The 26,957-nt window shown below is 43.4% G+C and overlaps 1 protein-coding gene across 2 annotated transcripts; it reads left to right on the plus strand.

Annotated features, from left to right (window-relative positions):
* The first annotated feature begins 15,321 nt into the window (after window positions 1-15,321).
* LOC146171590 (uncharacterized) lies at window positions 15,322-26,568 on the plus strand. 2 transcript variants are annotated; one of them, XM_084586375.1, is made up of 3 exons: window positions 15,322-15,707; window positions 25,403-25,542; window positions 26,364-26,568. In XM_084586375.1, exons 1-3 carry the CDS (start codon window positions 15,610-15,612, stop codon window positions 26,495-26,497), a joined length of 372 nt encoding a protein of 123 aa, XP_084442501.1. In that variant the 5' UTR covers window positions 15,322-15,609; the 3' UTR covers window positions 26,498-26,568. The 2 variants fall into 2 exon arrangements, 1 of the variants encoding a protein (XP_084442501.1); XR_014702792.1 differs by lacking the exon at window positions 15,322-15,707 and adding an exon at window positions 25,021-25,315.
* Window positions 26,569-26,957: the final 389 nt, after the last annotated feature.

A 26,957-nucleotide genomic window follows, 5' to 3' on the forward strand; every position in this document is an offset into this window, starting at 1 on the left:
CGACGCAAGCTGGTAGCCCCCGATAGCAAAAAAACGCGGTGCGCATGCAGCCGCAGTGGCTGCGCACTCGTCCGTGAGCTGCGTGAGCCCCCGTTCATCGATGTTCTTCGGCAATCGCCGCACAGTCACTCCACTTTCTGCTGGTTTCCGAGTTGAACACAGTCGGAACAACTAGACCGGTACGTCAAACGTGTCTTCGTCCTCCCTTCTACGCCGTGGATCGCACCGACACAACTGTCACACAGCCAGCGCAACGCAATAGCAACGCAAAGAACACAGCCGCCATTTTCGCTCTACTCAGTTGACTGGGGCCGAATTACGGACTCCGCTAACAAGTTTGTGAGCGTGACGTCAAAATTACGAAGCTGTGACGCAGCCTTGAGACGTCAATCGTGACGAGTATGCGAAATCGTCCAATTACCAGCGACTTTTAGCATGGCTCCGCCCTAGTAGTCCCGAATCCTCGGCAAACGTTGATGCCACAGTGTGGCACAAAACTGAGCAGGGACCGTCTCCTAACTTTTTCTAACACGACGCAACTAATACGCAATAAATAAAACAAACAAAGGTTTATTTTGGCAAGATACTATTTTTAGTATTGATTAACATTGAGCTCAAGTTGAAGCGTTCTTAGTTTTGTAGTTATACTTGCTATTAGGTAACTTTTGTTGCCGCGAGGGTGCGCGGGCGGCGTCATGGCGTGCACATGGCGGCCTGCAAGCAAACAGCTGATTAGCTGATTCCCCAAGAAGGTGCTGCTTTTTTTAGCGTCGTCGGTAATCGAAGTGCCGTGCAAGTGCCGTGAGCATGCTGAAAATCTAATAGAATGCAGTCGAAGTTCAGGGCCTGCAGCGATAAAATTTCATGGAGCGCTTGACACGGAAATGGACAAAGACAACTTGCGAAGGTGCTTTCGGTCGGCGCCTACTAGTATCGATGAGAAAAGTGCTGAAAGTGCAACGTGCAGGCTCCGTGGTTCTATTTGTTTCTCTTTAGGAAATACAAAACGACTGTGAAGCATGTAGTGTAGGCCAAAATGAAGCTCTGTCCTTGCATGATCATCTGTTTGTATGTAGCTGGATAGTTTAGGAAAGAACATGATCATGGGAATGCTTCCTAACCTGCAGTGACTGAACCCGAACCATTTATTCCCTGCAGTGCCACCGTGACAGGGCTTTCGATGTAGCTTTCATTGTAGTGTGCTCTGTATTTTTTTCTTCGTTCTCATGACTGAGTTGCCTTGTTTTTGAGCGATACCTTCTGCCCACACACCATTTGCTTGATGCATATGTGATGTTTTTTCTGCGTACGCTACAATCACTGTGAGCACTAAAACTCGCAATATTATGCATTCAATTTGTCAGCTTTACACTTTTTAGCATTAAGCAAATGCTTTCTATGCGTCCTAACAGTATATGCAGGCCTGTAGTCCTGGAAGGTTCACTAATGGAGACTACCTTATGCAAACATTGTACATAGCACTACTTGTGTCATGTTTCTGCACTGTTAACTGCCATACTTTGTTTACTGCTTCTGAAATGTGCCAAACCTATGACAACTACTATGCAAGCCTGTAATCATTAAGCAACTAATCTTTTGTGTTTTGCCTCTGGGTCGCAGTTTTATGCACAATACTTTCATTTCTTGCTTCTGAAGTATATCAGACCTGCGATAAGTACTGTGCCAGCTTACAGGCTCTAAAAATTATTCTTGTGTGTCCTCTCTGTGTAGCACAATTGTGCAGCACGTCAAATAACTGCCGATGCTATTGCAGGAAGTTGGTTTCGCTGCTGCATATTCAAGCGTGTGAAATGCTGCAGGAAAATAAAGCCGCACAGTGGATACAGGTGCTTCTAAAAAAACTTCTGTGAGGACTTCCCATTCTGATAGGCATCACAATTGCTGCCTTGTTGTGAAACACTTTAATTATGTACTCAAACACATGCACACCCTACTGAAAAAACTGTAAGGGGCAATAACCTCACATTTTCTCACACGATCTCACTCAATTCACATAAGAAATCACGTACAAGTCGCATATATTTGCATAAGTTCTCATAGTTTCTTGTACATTATCATAAATTATGTACGATATTTTATGATAATGATGTGCACCGTATGAGACTTTATGCGATTAAATGAGATTTTATGACGTTATTGCCCCGTAGAACTTTTGGTTTTTCAGTAGGGCACACACACAAAAACCAACATACACGGTTGTAAGCAACAGTGAAGGGGGGTGTACGAACACAAATTTGACTTGACAGATGAGGTGTTTTAACGCATGGTTCGAGAAGATGCATCTTTATCACAACAGGTTTCTGGCACAGACATGAAACGAGAAGACGCTGCACTTGGCTGCCTGTGATGAGTTGGTTAGCTTCGTGTGGTATATCACGGCCGATTGCTGTGCTGTGATTGACGCCAAAGCGGTTGCCGCACCATAGGCAGCTGTGCCAGCCTCTGGTGGTAGGTTCTGTGGAACAGGCTCACAACATGATTCTGTATGGTTTTTCACTAGAGGTATGCATGGCAATAGTGATCCCACTTCCAAGTAGCCAGTGCACAGATGTGACCCTTTCTTGTCCAAGCCAGCAGCACCCTCCTCGTCTGCAGGCAGGCAGGAAGACATCCAACGAAGTTATGCAACAAGGCACATGCTACACGCTCTGGCTGGTAGAGGAACGTCTAGTATTTTTGCAAGCACTGAAGCGGGTCTTCAGCACGTCGATGCAGTTATCCACCATTAACCTTGTGGAGGTGTATACCTTGTTCTATAACCGTTATGGAGAGTCCGGACCGGGATTCCATGGCACTGGCAGCCATGTCTCCAACAGGTGCCCCTCTCACCAGCATAACCGAAAATGGCACGCTATTAAGCACATTCTTCGTCACGTCGTTGTCGACCTCAACAGCCTCATAAACTAACAGCCTTACTGGCACAATGGAAGAGTCGCATCAAGTAGCTCATTGCCAGGTTTTGCTGACGATGACATTCATGGGCGTGCAGACAATGAGTGATTGAACGTTTCAGCAACAATGCTGTATGGACAGCCTTGCACTTCATATCGGTATAAATGATGTCCCATTCCTACTCAATACAGGCATCAAACAAACACATCCCCATCTTCGTTTCTTACGTAGGCATTTCAACAATGTACTAGTGTCTTATGTTTCAGCTTTTATAAAAGCCCAAGAACTGTAATACATGTGAGGCATGTGGAGCCTACCGTTAACTTATCTTGCAAACAGCAGCGCGGCTCAGTGTCGTGAATTCGACGACTCGCAGCAGGCCGGCCTCGACCTGTGTCATGCATGTGTGCAGCCGAGAGTGTCGCCAGAAGAAAGCATCATGCCAAGATCCCACGTAGGGAGGTTCATGGCCAAAATCATGTTGGCATCTCATATCTGAAACAGGGACATCACAAGGCTACTCGTAGACGACCGATGTGCCGTCGACAAACCCGACGACGCCGGGTATGCTGCCGTGACGAAGGAAGCCTTTCTTCTCCGCCGCCCTAGCTGCACGCCGCCTCAAACGCTTTCGAACTGTCGGCTGCGCGAAGCCGATGTTCGCCTCGTTGCCAGTAGCGGCTTAGAAGCCACTAGCAGTTCGGAAAAAGCGCAAAGCACACATTATCTGCAGCCGCACACAGAGCGCACTCGGCCGCACACACCTATCTCAGTTCATCGCGTCGCACAGTCACTGTACTATATCCTTCTCGAGTAGCAACAAGCGTCGAAACATCTCACCGAGCACGTCAAACAGTCTTCGTACACCGTCCTTCGCCGATAATCGCGTCGGGGCGCCGCCGCTACCGCCTCACGAGAACGCCGGCCGCCGAAGATCGCCGCCATTTTCTCTTTGTGAGCGCTCACAAACAAGTTGTGAGCGGCTCGCGTCGCTCACAACTCCCGCTCACAATTGGCCCGTAGCCAACGTCATCACTTCAAGTGTGTTCATGACGTAAACAGCAGACGTCGATGATGTAAAGGACGGCCACTCCCGCCGTGTTGCCGCTGTCCAATAGGAAGGTTGTGAGTGTGAGTGTGATTGTGAGTGTGAGCCGTCTGTAATACGGCCCCTGTTTTTGGGGTTACCTCGTTTCGCTCACAATTTCAGTCAATATTCAGCTCATGGGCAACGTCACCACACTTTAGTCTTGTTGATGATGTAAGCGCAGTCACCGGTGAGATCAGTGATGACGCAAAATTTCAGTATGGCCGCCGACCAATAGGAGCAGGGCAAGTTGAGCGGTTTGAGACTGGGAGGGAATTCTGTAACAAGCGTTTAGGGGTAGCTCGGCTGGAAACGCTAATTGGCCCAAAATTTGTGACGTCATATATGAGGTCACAAACAACGTCATGAATTACGTGATATTTATGATGTCATGTCCGGATGTAGGGCGCACGTGTTTTCCCTAGACTGTCCCTGGATTCCCCATGCTTTTCAGAGCGCCCGGGCGCGACCCGGCGGCGCGCCGCAAGCAAACGGCAGCTGCCCAGCCGATGGCCGTCGGCGGAGAGGCACGAGGCCTAGCTTGCATGCAGTGCGGACACCGTGGAAACGGCAGCGACGTCAAATAACATATCCACGCTTCGAGCCGCGAAGAGGTTTCCGAACCAGCTTGTCACACCACACGAATTGCAGGGGAAATCACAGTTTAATTGCTTTTCCTTTATCTAGATCTGTGTGAGACCGTTCGGCGACAAAAACAATCGAGGTTCGCCAACGCAGTGTGACCTGTTCGTAGGCCGGCCGGGCGAATTTTCCAGTGACAACTGCACACCATGTTTGCGGTGATTCCGCTCTTCTGCACATTTCGTATATATTTGCAAAAAGTTTCCTTGCAAAATAGCTTTCTCGGTGCGACGTCTTTCAGGCGCGCAGGCTGTCGGCAACGGTCGTCCGTCCCGTTGCCACGCGTCCCGATATAATTCGGTCTTTTTCTAAGCGAAATAGTTCATTATGAATTGTTTTTACCAGAAATGCGCTCGGTGACCGCTCTTATTGGCTAAAAAGGGCCTAATTTCCTCTCTCCAAACTAATGCGCCGGCGAATGCATATGATGCCGGCCGGCAACACCGCGGCGCCGGCGCTATTATAAGCACATCCTAGCTGCAGTAGCTAGCTAGTCCATGACTGTAGGGGGCAAAAAAAAAAAAAGCTTCGAGGACAAAGGGAATAGAGATACGTACTAGGTCATTCGACTCTACAAATTTTTTAGGTCAGAATTGTGATGCTGGGAGTGATATGTTGATTAGGAAAAAAAAAAAAACTAAATAAGCTGTAGTATTAAAGGATGACCTCTCACTGTTTTGGTTACCCTGTTGTTAAAAACAATTAGGTGCCTAATGAATATCCTATTCTCATTTGGGCTATGATAATTATAAAACTATGTATGTCATTTCACATTGATCAGGGCTTGTTTTAGATTAAGTTTAATAAAGCAAATCCCCATCTTGCACTTGGAGCATATGTGTACTTTTTAAGTAGTACAGAACTGTGCGTAGCCTTTAGAAAACATGAAAATATTCCAGTGTATACCGCATGAAGAATAATGGCATTGTATGTTTTGTAACTGTCAGCATATGTTTGCTGTCAAATTGAGATCCATGTGATGCATGCATCTTTTAATGACTTAGTGCTTGTTCTAATGCAACACATGAACCATTTCAGCTTGTCATGCCTTCGCATGTCTAATATGTAATAAACAGCGTCTTACGTCTTCTGCATTTCTTTCACGGCAACAAGTTTTGCATCCGTCATACGTGTCAATTGTGATTTTTAACTGGACCTGTAGCCTGAAACAGACTACTGACTGCCATCACAAATTTGTTTGTTATATATTCAAACACTGCATTTATTTTTGTTCATAAAAACATTGAAATGCTTTAATAACTTTCATTGCCTTGAGTAAATGTTTGTCATTCGTTACATTGATTGCTTGCAGTCCAGAAATTCTTTACATTCTTATTTAGCTATACCTTACACTTACAAAGTTATATATGTGCTACACTATTTTTCCTTCCATTTAGTACCTCTTTCACACAACCGCAGAGTTTAAAAACAATTATTTATCAAACAGCACGTGTGAATATATCTAAGTCGACACTTTTTTAATTGCACAATGATGGCATGATGCAATGAAGAATAAGTTAATGTGGTCCACCACTTCAGTTTGCAAAAGACTTATGAAAGAGAAAGGTAGCATGCACTATAGCCAATTTTTAACAAAATTTTCTGGGCATATGCCACCTTTTATGCAACTAATATGTCAACAGCAAGAAAAAAAAACCTTTCTTATACATAACTAAGGTGTAAAGATGAGTAAAACGAGTATTTGCTGAATTTCGGGCTGTCCAGACATTGTGGGATTGCTTTTCAGAATATAAAAAGGCATTTTTCTAGCATAAAGGAGGGGTTAGAAACCTTGCTGTATCCATAGGGGTGTGAGGACTGCACTGGGTGCAGTGCTCAGGAAAGTGTGGCTGGGAATGGAGGGGGAGGGAGAGAGGGTGGTAATGCAAAGAGTGCAGTTAGAGAAGTATATGCAAGGCAATTCACATGCTGCAATACTGTGGGCCTTAAGTTCTTTTCCTCAAGAGAATGCTTTCTCTCATTTGTTGCTGTAAGAGAAGGTTATTGTTAAAATGAGAGATACAAGTCAGTCCATCATGAAATCAAACCTGGCGACCCCCGCTATCACTCCGCTGCTGAAGACCACTTTGAGACTAACTGTATTCTGTTAGCAAGGCATCACTGCTCATTGGTACCTTTTTATTTGCATGGAGGCTACAGTAGTCTGTGCCAATGCTTTTCTATGTTGCTTGCACCTATAGCGTGCAGTACCTGAAGTAGTAAATGCTGCACAATTTCATTTACAGACAAAGCACCTATACCTTTACAAAGTGGTGGCAAAGATGGATGATTTAAAGCTCTTTCTCAAAAATGATGTGTGGCCACAGTGTGCAAGGCTATTGAGCAGAAATTCATAAAATCAAATGAGCTCAGAATATCAGTAGACAGGCCCCAGAACTTCAAAAAGAGTATGGTAGGGGAATGTGTCTGAGGTTCAGGGTTTTCATTGCAGGAAGAAAATAAAAGGGGTGATGCTTGACTGCACTGGTAGATTTTATGCCGAGCTCTGCATTAAATCAAAAGCGATTTTAGAAGCCGCAGAACATATCTGGTCCTCTTGAAGTGAAGAGATTTCTTTATTCTACTGAGGGACCTCTCAAGCCTTAAAGTATGTATTCTGAAGCTTACATCCTTCTACGACAAGCTGTCTGATAGAACACATTTCATCGAAATGCCTTGGCTGAGGAGACACCTCAACTTAAAGTGGCAAGCATTGGACTCGAAGAGGCCAACAGTTGGGCATCATTGGAGTTCCCCAGATTGAGATTTTCTAGAGTCTCTCCCCAGCCTGCAACTATTCCTAATATATGAGTGTCTGTTGTATCCTGTGAGAGGAGGAGGTCGTGTCCTGTGAGGAAGAGGACCTATGATGGGTCAGTGCACGCTTTCAGATCTTGCATTATCATCTCTCGTAGGTGAGCTGGCAAAAAACATTGATTTTGACAAACCGAGTAGCAGCTTTGAAGCCTTAAAGACCGGAAAATGAAAATGTTGGCATGTCGGATTTTTTTTTTCTTTTTGTGCTTTATGCTCTTTAGATCAATACCAGCTTTCAAAACAAGATTTCTAATATCTGAAATTAGTTGCTCAAAGCAAGATGACTTCAGTGTTTCCCACTTTTTGTACACAAGCGCTTTCTATAATTGATCGAGGGGTATGCTTATTTCATTTGTGCGGCAGGATTAATTATGCACTTGTCCCTCTGCAAAATTTGATTTTACAGCGTAGTTGTTGAAGGCCTCAATTATGACTGCTTATTTGTTTTTGTAACTTCAGTTCTCTTCTGTGTGTTCGAGTTGTCCTTTCACTATTAGCATGCTTACTTCTCAAATGGCATTTCTATGCCCATATTTGCATGTGAACGCTCAGTCTAACATTCTAGCTGGTTCGTATTTACTTTATTCTTTGTCACTGTGGCCGATGTAATTGCAGTTGTCTTGTGCATGCTCAAAGCTTTCAACAGTCCTTATGAAGAGTTTGTGGAAGCATAAAAAAATATGAACTGCAATACAGCACATTGGCCAGTTCCCAAGGCTTTTGCTGGCACTGTGCTATGCCTGATGTAAACGAAATTGTTCACAATGGCACCGTGTTATAATTCTGGTTGCATCTGCCAGTTTGCCACTTTTTAGTTACTGTGCGTGTTACCAAGTATTTCTACATGCTGAAAGTTTGCAATTCTTGTGGTTTTTATATGCCCTTTTATTTGAGTGGTCCCAATCTAGAAATTCATCTGTCAAAAACCTCTACTTAGTTCTTCACAAATGCACCTTTCTTAAGAAAAGAAAAAATATGACATATGCCCCTCGTAATATAGCTTATTATCAGTTGTGGGGTATGCTTGTTACGTTAGGAAATTAATGAAAAAAAAAAGCCTCGGCTTGCACCATGTTGTGCGATACGAAAAACGAACTTCCCCAATCGAAGAAAGCCTTGACGACAAAGTAGTGTATGGTATTGCGTTCACGTGTGTTCATGAAGAAGGGGGGGGGGGGGTGATTGCCCCACGTTATTGCACTGGATGTCGCAGACCTACACCATTGGGGGTTAGAAATGGAGTGCTTTCATGGGATACAGAGGAACGAATACAACCGGTCATGAAGACTGCAAACATGTGCCTTATCTGCACTTGTGCCCTTGTTTTTGTGTTCTTGCTGAGTCGTAAACCATCAACATGTAGCAAGGCTCGCATGCAACGGGTACCTTATACGCATGAACGTTGATCCCAGTTGAATTCCAGTTGGGGATCCATTGTTATCCAACTGGTATGAACTGGAAGTTTGTTCCTTAAACCATTTACATCAGTTAGGATTTTTGCCTGGGTTGCTTCAAAGTAATGTAGAAATGTTGTCAGTGTTGTTCAAGTTACTGCCTATGGCAACACAGTTTTACAAAAAACAATGGTTGTGAGCCACCTCATGCATTTATTTTTTCGTTTTGAAAATGTTTCAAGTTACAATAATTGCCATGTCACTTTGCATAAAAGAAGCTATAGCTTTTTACAGGAATGGTTTTAGAGTGTGCTAAAGAAAGAAAGTGTAAAGAAAGATGGAATAGTGACATGTGGCCTCTTTTATGCATGATGTTTGTGTGCCGCACATGAAGTGAAAAGATACCTCTGTTGGTTAACGGCTTTGCACTCAGTGGATTAGTCATGCAGTGTTGCATGACAGACCACCGAAGGTCCAATACATCCTACAAAAGACTAAAAATGAGAAAACATGACGATGAAGCTGAAGGCCCATGATCTGCCAGGAAACAATGGGGTGGCTCTGAGAAGGACTTGTATATTGGCAGTAGTAAGGATGGCAGTCCTCTGCTTTATGGCTCTTCACTTCGCAGTGACAACACTGGTGTATACTGCACTAACACCTACTGTAGTTTTGACCATGCTGTCAGTTATTCTGAGAGCTGCGGCGGTGAGCGTCAGCCAGTGCTCTAAGTTTCAAGTGTTCATTTGTAAAAGATGTGTTCTAGATCCTGCTAAAGAGTCTTGTATTATCCAATTGAGTTTCCAGAATTTACACTTTCTCTAGAAGCCCTCATTCCATTTAGGCATCTTTTCATTATTTCCAATTAAAATTTTCAGTTCTAATTGAATTTCCATAATCAAATGTCTTCCAGTTTTCAGATGACCTCCCAGCTGGAATAAGTACTTAGTCCCAACTGCATAGTTTTAAATCTCTGTAAAGAAGCAATTTATTTTTATTATGGGCTGCTAAGTTATGGTCATCTTACGGGTTAGAATTGATATTCCCAATGAACATCCAAACTGAATGGACAATTGTTATGCATGGTGAAACTGGAATTCAAACTACATTTCAATGATACATTGTGTGTGTGCTGGCTAAGATGTTAAAGGAAGCTGGTGCATTTCGCTCCCTAGTAAAAATACACCCAAACATATTAGATTTCAATAGGCTTTGCAGTTAAAAATTTTGCAACTAATTTCAAAGTCCAATCTGGAGTCAATGATTTCAATTTGAGCATAATAGATAGTCTCGAGAGCTAAATTAAATGTTTCAGAGAGCAACTCATGCACTTAGGTCCTGGACCCATTTACAAAGGAGCAGCAGACGTTAGCTGCAGAGTAGGATAAAAAAATTTACACATTATTTAAAAAAAAGTGCAAGAATTAGAGACCCTATGTCTAGAAGATCTATTAATGCGAAAGTATTACTTCGCTATGTTTATTTATTTATTTATTGTAAGTACCTACAGCGCCCATGAGGCATTATTGTAGGGGGGATACAACTACATACAATAACACATGCAAAGAAGATATAAGGAAACTGGTTAGCAAGGTAACACAACACACTGATAGAACACTAAATGAATTCTCAAGTAGTATAAGTGATAACATAAAATACATTCAACACAGCGCTGGCAAACGCACAGATTTCACAGATTTCTGTCCGCAGAACGTGTCTGCAAAATCATGTCCGCAGCAGTTGTGAGTAATTGAGAAGTGGTGGAGTGGAGGTTAATGAGTGGTGTCAATCAATGGAGGGTGATGTAATGTTGCAGCAGCATCCGTTCTTTTGCATTGCTCCAATGCAGATTCTGCAGTGCTCTTTAACTTTGCAACATTTCTGATTTTACAACCCTAAAAAGTGTATTCATAGCTGTTTTCACAATTTCAGAAATACCATGTTTAAGTTCATTCAGTGAGACCATTAGATTGTGTTTTATTGATTGCAGGTTGCACCAAGTGTGAAAGTGCGGGAGAAACCAGTGGTTGGAGTTTTGAGTTAAAAACGGAGTGGCTCTAAATTGCAGCAGTGCCATCGAGCAAAGAAAGCTTTTATTGTCCTGCCAAGAACAATAGGAAACATGCAACAAGTGGCATTCATAGTTAAAGATAAATATACTGTATTCTGCACGGAGGTGTCATGTTGTAAACCGGCAGTCAATATCGGTTATGTAAGAAACACACATTTAATTTACTGAGAATTATCATTTTATTGATATTTGCTCTTGTGGTGCTTGCCCACATAAAACTGCAATACCTTATCTGTGGGGACTTGCATAATTAAAGGCAAGGACAGTACAACATCAAGGTAAAGCTCACTCATTGAAGAGATCTTTTTTTTATTTGCAGTGTTGTTTATATGAATTTCCTATCTCAAATGAAAAAAATTCACACTAAGACTTATGCGAGTTTCTACAAGGTCAATATTTTTATTATAGATCGGTAGCCATCTCTTACATCATTTTCTTATTTCAGACTCAAAACAAAATAGTTTTCTGTGTTTATTTCTTCATGAAATTGGACCAGGCAAACGATTTTTCAAGTAAATAATTTCAATGTAAAACAGTCTCATTGAGATCAAAGCCAGTAATAAACACACTATTATCAGCATACATGATGAGCTGGACACTGTTGTCAATATGAATTATGTCATTTATGTACAAATTCAGCAAAAGTGTGCCTAATACTCTTCATTGAGGTACTAAACAAAATATATAAAGGATGATTTGTTTTTGTTACTGGTCATCTGATTCCTTGAATGGGACTTGATTCAATTATTTCCAATACCTTTGCGAGTGCTGGTAATTAAAAAAAAATATCTCTACGAACGTGTGCTCTATGCTCTATCAGATTTCATAGAGTTCCCCGATAGAATATTGAGCTTTTATATTAGCATTGCATGACATTTTAATTAGATGTGAAGCATGTTTGTGTTCACAAATGCATGCCATTTACATAATTTCGACTCCCTTAATTGTACGAAATGTTGGCACAGAGCTGAACTGTTGCCATTGAATTGGACTCCAAATTGTTGACTGGGGGCCAATATCCAAGTTGGAAATGGTCATTTCCGACTTTGATTTGGCCTCAACTGTTTTGTTAAACTTGGAACAAAGCCATACTGCCGCGGTGCAATCCATCGCTACGTACGTGGTTCGGCTAGAGCAGCTCTTTAGACACAGAGACCAATGACAATTTTTATTTAAGAAACAGCCAACAAAAGTGAACTGAAAACATGGCAACCGCTCACCCCATACATGGTTACTATACAAAGGCACACTGCACTTGAACCTTGTCTAGGACGCCTAGCGCGTAGGATGATTTCGTAAAAAAAAAAAAAAAAGCACGGCGTTGTACATGGCATCGAATCCAGGTGCGTACACTTCTGCCTTTTCCCGTGCTCTCGAGTTAAGTGATCCTTGGATGGCGACTATAACCTTCGAAATGTTATGCATTTATAACAAAAATACACAGCGGCACAAAGCCGCGGTGTATATTGTAGCCTATCGCGAGGCCTATAGTTTGTCGTCACTGCAGCACTGGAGAGAACGACGCTGGCCACGTGCTAGCTGCAGCAGCTGTGGAATTCACGAGGTAAGTGAGAATTAAGCAGTACAGTACTTTATGAAGCAATATTCAAGACGATTATGCAGTTGTTATATAAAATGTCGATACTTCCATTAACATCGCTGAACAAAGCCGCATCCCACTGAGAATACTCTAGCTGTTAACCCTGTTGTATGGGCTTAGCGTTCGTCGCGGCAGCAGAGTGACGCTTGCCACGTGTTCTGCAGCTGCTGCACGAAGATTGGGAAGAATGCGTGAGGGAAGCAGATAATAAGCACTGTAGCACTTTATTAAATCAAATTTGACACGATTATGCATGCGTGTATTTACGTATAGCCTGGTAAAGAGGCCTTGCGCGCAAGTTATTTTGGTGGCCGCGGCGATTAATACGAAGCCACGTGCAACGTAGAGAGGGAAGAGTACGGGATTTCAGGTCTGCGGTCTGCCAGGAAACATTGGGGCGGCCCTGAAAAGGGCCGTTTGGATGCGCAGCGACGTGACGGCATGGCGAACACTCGTCCGTGGCCCTGCACTCATCCGTGGCCCTTTGCCGTGCACCGTCAACAGTGGTGCACTACGTCGTACACAGTGCCTGGTTATATGCTGCCCTGGATGCTGTAGCGATGCTTCCACTGTAGACATTTACGAGGGTTGCCGCGATGATCTTAGAGAGCTGATCGATGCCGCGATCCCCGACATGGGCTGCTGCGTACAAAGAAAATCCTCGGCCTCTTCGCAGCATACAGGAAACGGTTCTGTAAATAGAGTAGAAAAAAGTTGCATTATGAACATAGCGATTTGATGAATGCGCAACATATTACAAAACTTTCGACAAAGAAATCTGCGTTCTTGTACCTCAACCAGGGTTGAGAATGCGCACGGCAGACGTGCGCCTCAGCATAGCAGTTAGGCAGCGGTTAGTTGCCGACGGCGGATGTTTTCGTGGAGGTCTCCATAGCCGTGGCCGATTTTTTTATTTTTTTTGAACACGAGGAGCGTCCATGCCACGAGCTGCTGCTGCACGAGGTCTTGGAAGCACGTGGGGCGAGACGAGCGACACAGCACTTATAAATAAGCAAAATGCGAGGCAATTTTGCGGAATTTATACTTACCTTGACGGTGCTTGCGATCTCCCGCAGGTCGTCGCCATTATCAACGTCATTCCGCCCAGCGTAAAGCACGGATCGGCGTGCCGAAAGCGCATTCACTTAAACGCACAGGCCCGCCATCGTCGAGCACCTCGGTGACCGAACGCGCCGGTGCCATGCAGCAGCGAGATCCACGAACCGAATGCCGGAATCGCGCGCGTTGCCAGAGCGGGGGGAATCTCTTTCTCTATGCGGGGGGCACCTAGCGATTCCCTAGAGCGTCTAGGGACGCAAAAATCCCTAGAGCGTCTAGGGACGCAAAAAAACAAGCAAACCCAGTTTTTGACTACGTCACGTCCGGTTAAGCATCGAGCCCGACTCAAAAAACGTCACGCCAGGCCGCGGCGTGTCCACCAATCAGCGTTTCCAGCCGTGCTCTCCTAAACGCTTCTATTCTTTAACGCTCTCAATACAAAACCAGTCTCAAAAGAAGTGTTTAGGGGTAGCTCGGCTGGAAACGCTGATTGGTGGACACGCCGCGGCCTGGCGTAACGTTTTTTGCGTCGGGCTTGATGCTTAACTGGACGTGACGTATCAAAAATTGGGTTTGCTTGTTTTTTTTTCGTCCCTAGACGCCCTAGGGAATCGCTAGGTGCCCCCCGCTCTGGCAACGCGCGCGATTCCGGCATTCGGTTCGTGGATCTCGCTGCTGAATGGCACCGGCGCGTTCGGTCACCGAGGTGCTCGACGATGGCGGGCCTGGGCGTTTACGTGAATGCGCTTTCAGCATGCTGTACGTTGGGCGGAATGACGTTGATAATGGCGACGACCTGCGGGAGATCGCAAGCACCGTCAAGGTAAGTATAAATTGCGCAAAATTGTCTCGCATTTTGCTTATTTATAAGTGCTGTGTCGCTTGTCTCTCCCCACGTGCTTGCAGGACCTCGTGCAGCAGCAGCTCGTGGCATGGACGCTCCTCGAGCTCAAAAAAAAAAAAAATCGGCCACGGCTATGGAGACCTCCACGAAAACATCCGCCGTCGGCAACTAACCGCTGCCTGACTGCTATGTTGAGGCGCACGTCTGCCGTGCGCATTCTCAACCCTGATTGAGGTACAAGAACACAGATTTCTTTGTCGAAGGTTTTGTAATATGTTGCGCATTCATCAAATCACTATGTTCATAATGCAACTTTTTTCTACTCTTTTACAGCACCGTTTCCTGTATGGTGCGAAGAGGCCGAGGATTTTCTTTGTACGCAGCAGCCCATGTCAGGGATCGCGGCATCGATCAGCTCTCCAAGATCATCGCCGCAACCTTCGTAAATGTCTACAGTAGAAGCATCGCTACAGCATCCAGGGCAGCATATAACTAGGCACTGTGTACGACGTAGTGCACCACTGTTGACGGTGCACGGCAAAGGGCCGACGAGTGCAGGGCGTTGTGTTCGCCACGCCGTCACGTCGCTGCGCATCCAAACTGCCCTTTTCAGGGCCGCCCCAATGTTTCCTGGCAGACCGCAGACCTGCACCTCCCGTACTCCTCTTCCCTCTCTACGTGGCTTCGTATCAATCGCCGCGGCCACCAAAATAACTTGCGCGCTAGGCCTCTTTACCAGACTATACGTACATACAGGCATGCATAATCGTGTCAAATTTGATTAAATAAAGTGCTACAGTGCTTATTATCTGCTTCCCTCACACATTCTTCCGAGTCTTCGTGCAGCAGCTGCAGAACACGTGGCAAGCGTCACTCTGCTGCCGCGACGAACGCTAACTAAGCCCATACAACAGGCTTAACAGCTAGAGTATTCTGCGGCTCTGTTCAGCGATGTTAATGGAAGTATCGACATTTTATATAACAACTGCATAATCGTCTTGAATATTGCTTCATAAAGTACTGTACTGCTTAATTCTCACTTACCTCGTGCATTCCACAGCTGCTGCAGCTAGCACGTGGCCAGCGTCGTTCTCTCCAGTGCTGCAGTGACGACAAACTATAGGCCTCGCGATAGGCTACAATATACACCGCGGCTTTGTGCCGCTGTGTATTTTTTTATAAATGCATCACATTTCGAAGGTTATAGTCGCCATCCAAGGATCACTTAACTCGAGAGCACGGGAAAAGGCAGAAGTGTACGCACCTGGATTCGATGCCATGTACGTCTTTTTTTTTTTTTACGAAAGCATCCTACGCGCTACGCGTCCTAGACAAGGTTCAAGTGCAGTGTGCCTTTGTATAGTAACCATGTATGGGGTGAGCGGTTGTCATGTTTTCAGTTCACTTTTGTTGGCTGTTTCTTAAAAAAAATTGTCATTGGTCTCTGTGTCTGTCACTGTGTCTAAAGAGCTGCTCTAGCCGAACCACGTACGTAGCGATGGATTGCACCGCGGCAGTATGGCTTTGTTCCAAGTTTAACAAAACAGTTGAGGCCAAATCAAAATCGGAAATGACCATTTCAAAACTTGGATATTGGCCCCCAATCAACAATTTGGAGTCCAATTCAACGGCAACACTTCAGCTCTGTGCAACATTTCGTACAATTAAGGGAGTCGAAATTATGGAAATGACATGCATTTGTGAACATCAAACATGCTTCACATCCAATTAACATGTCATGCAATGCTAATATAAAAGCTCAATATTCTATCGGGGAACTCTATGAAATCTGCTAGAGCATGGAGCACACGTTCGTAGAGATATTTTTTTTAATTAGCACTCGCAAAAAGGTATTGGAAATAATTGAATCAAGTCCCATTCAAAGAATCAGATGAACCGTAACAAAAACAAATCATCCATTATATGTTTTGTTTAGTACCTCAATGAAGAGTGTTAGGCGCACTTTTGCTGAATTTGTACATAAATGACATAATTTATATTGACAACAGTGTTCAGCTCATCATATATGCTGATAATAGTGTGTTTATTACTGGCTTTGATCTTAATGAGACTGTTTTACATTGAAATTATTTACTTGAAAAATCGTTTGCCTGGTCCAATTTCATGAAGAAATAAACACAGAAAAACTATTTTATTTTGAGTCTGAAATAAGAAAATGATGTAAGAGATGGCTACCGATCTATAATAAAAATATTGACCTTGTAGAAACTCGCATAAGTCTTAGTGTGAATTTTTTTCATTTGAGATAGGAAATTCATATAAACAACACTGCAAATAAAAAAAAGGTTTCTTCAATGAGTGAGCTTTACCTTGATGTGGTACTGTCCTTGCCTTTAATTATGCAAGTCCCTACAGATACGGTATTGCAGTTTTATGTGGGCTAGCACCACAAGAGCAAATATCAATAAAACGATAATTCTCAGTAAATTAAATGTGTGTTTCTTACATAACCGATATTGACTGCCGCTTTACGACATGACACCTCCGTGAAGAATACAGTATAATTATCTTTAACTATGAATGCCACTTGTTGCATGTTTCCTATTTTTCTTGGCAGGACAATAAAAGCTTTCTTTGCTCGGTGGCACTGCTGCAATTTAGAGCCACTCCATTTTTAACTAAAAACTCCAACCTCTGGTTTCTCCCGCACTTTCACACTTGGTGCAACCTGCAATCAATAAAGCACAGTCTAATGGTCTCACTGAATGAACTTAAACAGGCATTCCTGAAATTGTGAAAACAGCTATGAATACACTTTTTAGGGTTGTAAAATCAGAAATGTTGCAAAGTTAAAGAGCACTGCAGAGTCTGCATTAGAGCAATGCAAAAGAACGGATGCTGCTGCAACATTACATCACCCTCCATTGATTGACACCACTCATTAACCTCCACCACTTCTCAATTACTCACAACTGCTACGGACATGATTTTGCAGACACGTTCTGCGGATGCGGTGTGCGGACGGGGTCTGCGGACAGAAATCTGTGCATTTGCCAGCGCTGTGTTAATGTATTTTATGTTATCACATATACTACTTGAGAATTCATTTAGTGTCCTATCATGGTGTTGTGTTACCTTGCTAACAAGTTTCCTTATATCTTCTTTGAATGTGTTATTGTATGTAGTTGTATCCCCCTTACTGTAATGCCTCATGGGCACTGTAGGTTCTTACAATAAATAAATAAATAAATAAATAAATAAATAAATAAATAAATAAATAAATAAATAAACATAGCGAAGTAATACTTTTGTATTAATAGGTCTTCTAGACATAGGGTCTCTAATTCTTGCACTTTTTTTTAAATAATGTGTAAATATTTTTATCCTACTCTGCAGCTAACGTCTGCTGCTCCTTTGTAAATGGGTCCAGGACCTAAGTGCATGAGTTGCTCTCTGAAACATTTAATTTAGCTCTCGAGACTATCTAATATGCTTGAATTGAAATCATTGACTCCCGATTGGACTTTGAAATTAGTTGCAAAATTTTTAACTACAAAGCCTATTGAAATCTAATATGTTTGGGTGTATTTTTAATAGGGAGCGAAATGCACCAGCTTCCTTTAACATCTTAGCCAGTGCACATACAATGCATCATTGAAATGTAGTTTGAATTCCAGTTTCACCATGCATAACAATTGTCCATTCAGTTTGGATGTTTATTAGGAATATCAATTCTAATCCGTAAGATGACCATAACTTAGCAGCCCCTAATAAAAATAAATTAATTCTTACAGAGAGTTAAAACTATGCAGTTGGGACTGAGTACTTATTCCAGCTGGGAGGTCATCTGGAAACTGGAAGACATTTGATTATGGAAATTCAATTAGGACTGAAAATTCTGATTGGAAAGAATGAAAAGATGCCTTAATGGAATGAGGGCTTCTAGAGAAAGTGAAAATTCTGGAAACTCAATTGGATAATACAAGACTCTTTAGCAGGATCTAGAACACATCTTTTACAAATGAACACTTGAAACTTAGAGCACTGACTGATGCTCACCGCCGCAGCTCTCAGAATAACTGACAGCATGGTCAAAACTACAGTAGGTGTTAGTGCAGTATACACCAGTGTTGTCACTGCGAAGTGAAGAGCCACAAAGCAGAAGACTGCCATCCTTACTACTGCCAATATAAAAGTCCTTCTCAGAGCCACCCCATTGTTTCCTGGCAGTTCATGGGCCTTCAACTTCATCGTCATGTTTTCTCATTTTTAGTCTTTTGTAGGATGTATTGGGCCTTCGGTGGTCTGTCATGCAACACTGCATGACTAATCCACTGAGTGCAAAGCTGTTAACCAACAGAGATATCTTTTCACTTCATGTGCGGCACACAAACATCATGCATAAAAGAGGCCACATATGTCACTATTCCATCTTTCTTTACACTTCCTTTCTTTAGCACACTCTAAAACCATTCCTGTAAAAAGCTAGAGCTTGTTTTACGCAAAGTGACATGGCATGATCAAATCAGTTGACATTGTCGACCATAAACCGTGACTGCTCATTGGAGGGTCAAATTCTAAAGTTAAAGCTCAGCTACTTTGGTCATCTGATGAGAAGAGAGGAGTCGCTGGAGAAAGATTTGATGTTGGGAAAGGTTGAGGGTCGCCGGAGAAGGGGTAGGCAGCGAACGCGATGGTTAGATGGCATCCTCGAGGCACTGCAGATGAAGTTATGTGATGTTAGGAAGATAGTGAGAGACCGGAAAACGTGGCGTGACATGGTCCATAGGGTCACGAAGAGTCGGACACGACTGAACTGAACTGACTGACATGGCAATTATTGTAGCTTGAAACATTTTCAAAATGAAAAAATAAATGCATGAGGCGGCTCACAACCATTGTTTTTTTGTAAAATTGTGTTGCTTCATAGGCAGTAACTTGAACAACACTGACAACATTTCTACATTACTTTGAAACAACCCAGGCAATAATCCTAACTGATGTAAATAGTTTAAGGAACAAACTTCCAGTTCATACCTGTTGGATAACAATGGATCCCCAACTGGAATTCAACTGGGATCAACGTTCTTGCGTATAAGGTACCCGTTTCATGCGAGCCTTGCTGCCTGTTGATGGTTTACAACTCAGAAAGAACACAAAAACGAGGGCACAAATGCAGATAAGGCGCATGTTTGCAGTCTCCATGACCGGTTGTATTCGTTCCTCTCTATCCCATGAGAGCACTCCATTTCTAACCCCCAATGGGTAGGTCTGCGACATCCGGTGCAATAATGTGGGACGTAACCCCCGCTTTTCTTCATGAACACACCTGAGCGCAATACCATCAACTACTTTGTCGTCAAGGCTTTCTTCGATTGGGGAAGTTCGTTTTTCGTATCGCACAACATGGTGCAAGCCGAGGCATTTTTTTTTTTCATTTATTTCTTAACGTAACAAGCATACCCCACGACTGATAATAAGCTATATTACGAGGGGCATATGTCATATTTTTCTTTTCTTATGAAAGGTGCATTTGTGAAGAACTAAGTAGAGGTTTTTGACAGATGAATTTCTTGATTGGGACCACTCAAAGAAAAGGGCACACAAAAACCACAAGAATTGCAAACTTTGAGCATGTAGAAATACTTGGTAACACGCACAGTAACTAAAAAGTGGCAAACTGGCAGATATGCGACCAGGATTATAACACGGTGCCATTGTGAACAATTTTGTTTAGATCAGGCATAGCGCAGTGCCAGCAAAAGCCTTGAGAACTGGCCAATGTGCTGTATCGTAGTTCATATTTTTTATGCTTCCACAAACTCTTCATAAGGACTGTTGAAAGCTTTGAACATGACCAAGACAACTGCAATTACATCGGCCACAGCGACAAAGAATAAAGTAAATACGAACCAGCTAGAATGTTAGACTGAGCGTTCACATGCAAATATGGGCGTAGAAATGCCATTTGAGAAGTAAGCATGCTAATAGTCAAAGGACAACTCGAACACACAGAAGAGAACTGAAGTTACAAAAACAAACAAGCAGTCATAATTGAGGCCTTCAACAACTACGCTGTAAAAGACAAATTTTGCAGAGGGACAGTTCAGTTCAGTCGTGTCCGACTCTTCGTGACCCTATGGACCATGTCACGCCACGCTTTCCGGTCTCTCACTATCTTCCTAACATCACATAACTTCATCTGCAGTGCCTCGAGGATGCCATCTAACCATCGCGTTCACTGCCTACCCCTTCTCCGGCGACCCTCAACCTTTCCCAACATCAAATCTTTCTCCAGCGACTCCTCTCTTCTCATCAGATGACCAAAGTAGCTGAGCTTTAACTTTAGCTTCATGGATCACTGCCTTGTCGTGGCGGAGGGGCTTGCGAAACTCGATGAAGTCGTGAGCTCTGCTGTGTAGGGCCACCCAAGATAGACAGGTCACGGCAGAGAGTTCTGACAAAATGTGATTCACTGGAGCAGGTAATGGCAACCCACTCCAGTATTTCCTGCCAAGAAAACCCCATGGCAGAGGGACAAGTGCATAATTAATCCTGCCGCACAAATTAAATAAGCATACCCCTCGATTAATTATAGAAATCGCTTGTGTACAAAAAGTGGGAAACACTGAGGTCATCTTGCTTTGAGGAACTAATTTCAGATATTATAAATCTTGTTTTGAAAGCTGGTATTGATCTAAAGAGCATGAAGCAAAAAAAAAAAAAACCTGACATGCCAACATTTTCATTTTCCGATCTTTAAGGCTTCAGAGCTGCTACTCGGTTTGTAAAAATCAATGTTTTTTACCAGCTCACCTACGAGAGATGATAATGCAAGATCTGAAAGCGTGCACTGACCCATCATAGGTCCTCTTCCTCACAGGACACAACCTCCTCCTCTCACAGGATACAATAGACACTCATATATTAGGAATAGTTGCAGGCTGGGAAGAGGCTCTAGAAAATCTCAATCTGGGGAACTCCAATGCTGCCCAACTGATGGCCTCTTCGAGTCCAATTCTTGCCACTTTAATTTGAGGTGCCTCCTCAGCCAAGGCATTTCGATGAAATGTGTTATATCAGACAGCTTGTCGTAGAAGGATGTAAGCTTCGGAATACATACTTTAAGGCTTGTTAGGTCCCTCAGTAGAATAAAGAAATCTCTTCACTTCAAGAGGACCAGATATGTTCTGCGGCTTCTAAAATCGCTTTTGATTTAATGCAGAGCTCGGCATAAAATCTACCAGTGCACTCAAGCATCGCCCCTTTTATTTTCTTCCTGCAATGAAAACCCTGAACCTCAGACACATTCCCCTACCATACTCTTTTTGAACTTCTGGCGCCTGTCTACTGATATTCTGAGCTCATTTCATTTTATGAATTTCTGCTCAATAGCCTTGCACACTGCGGCCGCACATCATCTTTGAGAAAGAGCTTTAAATCATCCATCTTTGCCACTACTTTGTCAAGGTATAGGTGCTTTGTCTGCAAATGAAATTGTGCAGCATTTACTACTTCAGGTACTGCATGCTATAGGTGCAAGCAACATAGAAAAGCAATAGCACAGACTACTGTAGCCTCCTTGCAAATAAAAAAGGTACCAATGAGCAGTGATGCCTTGCTAACAGAATACATTTAGTCTCAAAGTGGTCTTCAGCAGCGGAGTGATAGTGGGGGTCGTCAGATTCGATTTCATGATGGACTGACTTGTATCTCTCATTTTAACAATAACCTTCTCTTACAGCAACAAAAGAGAAAAAGCATTCTCTTGAGGAAAAGAACTTAAGGCCCACAGTATTGCAGCATGTGAATTGCCGTGCATATATTTCTCTAACTGCACTCTTTGCATTACCACCCTCTCTCCCTCCCCCCCATTCCCAGCCACACTTTCCTGAGCACTGCACCCAGTGCAGTCCTCACACCCCTATGGATACAGCAAGGTTTCTAACCCCTCCTTTATGCTAGAAAAATGCCTTTTTATATTCTGAAAAGCAATCCCACAATGTCTGGACAGCCCGAAATTCAGCAAATACTCGTTTTACTCATCTTTACACCTTAGTTATGTATAAGAAAGGTTTTTTTTTCTTGCTGTTGACATATTAGTTGCATAAAAGGTGGCATATGCCCAGAAAATTTTGTTAAAAATTGGCTATAGTGCATGCTACCTTTCTCTTTCATAAGTCTTTTGCAAACTGAAGTGGTGGACCACATTAACTTATTCTTCATTGCATCATGCCATCATTGTGCAATTAAAAAAGTGTCGACTTAGATATATTCACACGTGCTGTTTGATAAATAATTGTTTTTAAACTCTGCGGTTGTGTGAAAGAGGTACTAAATGGAAGGAAAAATAGTGTAGCACATATATAACTTTGTAAGTATAAGGTATAGCTAAATAAGAATGTAAAGAATTTCTGGACTGCAAGCAATCAATGTAACGAATGACAAACATTTACTCAAGGCAATGAAAGTTATTAAAGCATTTCAATGTTTTTATGAACAAAAATAAATGCAGTGTTTGAATATATAACAAACAAATTTGTGATGGCAGTCAGTAGTCTGTTTCAGGCTAAAGGTCCACTTAAAAATCACAACTGACACATGACGGATGCAAAACTTGTTGCCGTGAAAGAAATGCAGAAGACGTAAGACGCTGTTTATTACATATTAGACATGCGAAGGCATGACAAGCTGAAATGGTCCATGCATTGCATTAGAACAAGCACTAAGTCATCAAAAGATGCATGCATCACATGGATCTCAATTTGACAGCAAACATATGCTGACACTTACAAAATATACAATGCCATTACTCTTCATGTGATACACGCTGCAATATTTTCATGTTTTCTAAAGGCTACGCACAGTTCTGTACTACTTAAAAAGTGCACATCTTATAATGCTCCTATAGTTACCCATATATAACATGACCTCCTTAGTAACAATGTACAACATTTCTTCTTGTTAGCCTGAAATCCTGAGGCTGAATGTTCTGAAATCCGGTTGTATTAATTGCGACTTTATGATATGCTCCATCAACTTTATTTGAGGTATGAAGGCATTAGGCTCCAAGTGCAAGATGGGGATTTGCTTTATTAAACTTAATCTAAAACAAGCCCTGAACAATGTGAAAAGACTTACATAGTTTTATAATAATCATAGCCCAAATGAGAATAGGATATTCATTAGGCACCTAATTGGTTTTAACAACAGGGTAACCAAAACAGTGAGAGGTCATCCTTTAATACTATAGCTTATTTAGTTTTTGTTTTTTTTTCTAATCAACATATCACTCCCAGCATCACAATTCTGACCTAAAAAAATTGTAGAGTCGAATGACCTAGTACGCATCTCTATTCCCTTTGTCCTCAAAGCTTTTTTTTTCTGCCCCCTACAGTCATCGACTAGCTAGCTATTGCAGCTAGGATGTGCTTATAATAGCGCCGGCGCCGCGGTGTTGCCGGCCGGCATCATATGCATTCGCCGGCGCATTAGTTTGGAGTGAGGAAATTAGGCCCTTTTTAGCCAATAAGAGCGGTCACCGAGCGCATTTCTGGTTAAAACAATTCATAATGAACTATTTCACTTAGAAAAAGACCGAATTATATCGGGACGCGTGGCAACGGGACGGACGACCGTTGCCGGCAGCCTGCGCGCCTGAAAGACGTCGCACCGAGAAAGCTATTTTGCAAGGAAACGTTTTGCAAATATACGAAATGTGCAGAAGAGCGGAATCACCGCAATCATGGTGTGCAGTTGTCAATGGAAAATTCGCGCGGCCGGCCTACGAACAGGTCGCACTGCGTTGGCGAACCTCGATTGTTTTTGTAGCCGAAAGGTCACACACTGATCTAAATATAGGAAAAGCAATTAAACTGTGATTTCCCCGGCAATTCGTGTGGTGTGACAAGCTGGTTCGGAAACCTCTTCGCGGCTCGAAGCGTGCCGTCGCTGCCGTTTCCACGGTGTCCGCACCGCATGCAAGCTAGGCCTTGTGCCTCTCCGCCGACGGCCATCGGCTGGGCAGCTGCCGTTTGCTTGCGGCGCGCCGCCGACACCACCGCGCCATGCTGCCGGGTTATGATAGCCGGGTCGCGCCCGGGCGCTCTGAAAATCACGGGGAATCCAGGGACAGTCTAGGGAAAACAAGTGCGCCCTACATCCGGACATGACATCATAAAATATCGCGTGACCCATGACGTTAATTATGACGTCATATATGACGTTACAAATTTTGGGCCAATCAGCGTTTCCAGCCAAGCTACCCCTAAACGCTTGTGTCTCAAACCGCTCAACTTGCCCTGCTCCCATTGGTCGGCGGCCATATTGAAATTTTGCATCATCACTGATCTCACCGGTGACTGCGGTTACGTCATCAACAAGACTAAAGTGGTGACGTTGCCCATGCGCTGAATAATGACTGAAATTGTGAGCGAAACGAGGTAACCCCAAAGCCAGTCAACTGAGTAGAGCGAAAATGGCGGCTGTGTTCCTTGCGTTGTAATAGCGTTGCGCTGGCTGTGTGACAGTTGTGTCGGTGCGATCCACGGCGTAGGAGGGAGGACGAAGACGCCTTTGACGTACCGGACTACTTGTTCCGACTCTGTTCAACTCGGAAACCAGCAGAAAGTGGAGTGAGTGTGCGGCGATTGCCGACGAACATCGATGAACGGGGGATCACGCAGCACAGCACACGGACGAGTGCGCAGCCACTGCGGCTGCATGCGCACCGCGTTTTTTTGCTATCGGGGGCTACCAGCTTGCGTCGGGAACGTAACATCGTTTGCATCGCATAGGCATTGATCAGCAGGTGCGTGCGCTGTTAGCGGAAGCCATCGGGCGGAACGCTGATTGTCGTCAAGGCGCCGCGGTGCGATATGGAAAGAAGTCGCTAGGCAAGGGGTTCTACGTTGTGAACATCACAGTAGTGAGTAAATGTTGGTTTTGACTGTGTGTGTTTCGCTACGACTTCGAAACGTCATTGTAAACTTGTATTGTGCCTATTTTATTACAGATCTGCGACGCTAACATATGCACTTTTGACCCTCGTTGCCCCGTGGGACCAAGGACTCCAAACAACGCGTTCGTCTAGCGGTACTCCTGCACGCCGAAAGGTGATCGAAGGCCTGCTAAACGCCTGCGACTTTTTCTTGGGTAAGCTGTAAAAAACCCGCGTCGGTTATCGAACGATATTGATTATATGCATTAATATGTGCAATCGACCACTTGCTGCAAGCTGGCTTCTCTGCAATTCTTGTTTTCTAACCAAAAGGACTCGTTCCCCCTCGCAATGTTAAGAAACGAACAGAGGAAAGATCTCTTTTCTTTCCAGCTGTTGTCTTCGAGATTACCCAGCGACACCTGAAGAAAGTTCAATACCTGTATATACCTCAAAATACAAGACGAACGGACTAGGGATTGTAGTGCCTTGCCCCCATTCGTTGCGCTCCCTCCCTACGACACGTTCGCTACTCGAAAGTGTGAGTACGCTGCAAAAAGCGCCTGCTGCTTTTCGTTTCAGCAAGAATTAGAAGAGTGTTGCGTGATAACGAGACCTTTTGGTTGAATTACGAGCCTCACAGAGAAGCTGACTTGTATTTCGGCGAGTGATCGATTGTCTGAATTCGCTGAAGCTGCATGCGTAAGACGGACTAGTTGTGCATATGAATGCTTGTTAAAGTACAAATTTAGTGTTATGGCAGCAGCAACCAAATATTCAATGTTGAAATCTCATTACTGCCTAGGAAACCGTAGCGCTTGTGTTGTGCAGGTAATCGTCACATTTTTGTTTATATCACTGTGAAGCTACAAAGCTATCCTTACAATGATGCTTGCTTGGACAGCCCTGTGACACGTTGCCAACATTCCTGTGAATGATTACCACCTCACTGTAGGCTAGTTGGTATGGATCTTTGATTGTATACTAGAACATGCAAAAGGCGGACTTAAGTGGATGTCATTGTTTGGTTATGCAGGAGACAGTGACTACCCACTGGAGTCATGGCTGCTTACACCAATGCCAAGTCATCCCAGACCCAACTTGCTGTCCCTTCTCTGCTATCACCTTGCAGCCTGGCACAGTTGGCTGTGGTCACTAGCTGTGTGGTAAACATGCTTAAACCGAAAAGCGTAGCGTTACAGCAAGGTAATAAATATCCATGACTCTTATTGGAATCAGAAAATGGCACCAAATATTTTTTACTGCCACATATACTCAGTAGAAGCACTTATTTCTTGGCCACTGTATTTCACTCGAGTGTTTTTATTGAGAAAGAGACATCATACATACCAGCACACTTAGCTTGATGTACAATGACCATAAAACATTGGCATGTATATTGCAGAATAATTATTGGGCTCAAAGAAGCCGCTGCCTTTCAACATATTGAAGCTACCTATACAAATAGGTACTATATGCATGGTGCAGTGTGCAAAACGCTTACATATCAGAGGTAAAAATGCCAGCTGGATGGTATACTACTAGAGATCTTGCTCGCAGTGCTAAATGCTGTAACAGCTGTTGGGAGATTGGTGTACAAATACTAGGCTGCAGTGCCCACAATGATTGC

Source organism: Amblyomma maculatum, unplaced genomic scaffold (assembly GCF_055883805.1).
Source record: "Amblyomma maculatum isolate TAMU_Amacu unplaced genomic scaffold, ASM5588380v1 scaffold_19, whole genome shotgun sequence".
NCBI lineage: Eukaryota > Metazoa > Arthropoda > Arachnida > Ixodida > Ixodidae > Amblyomma > Amblyomma maculatum.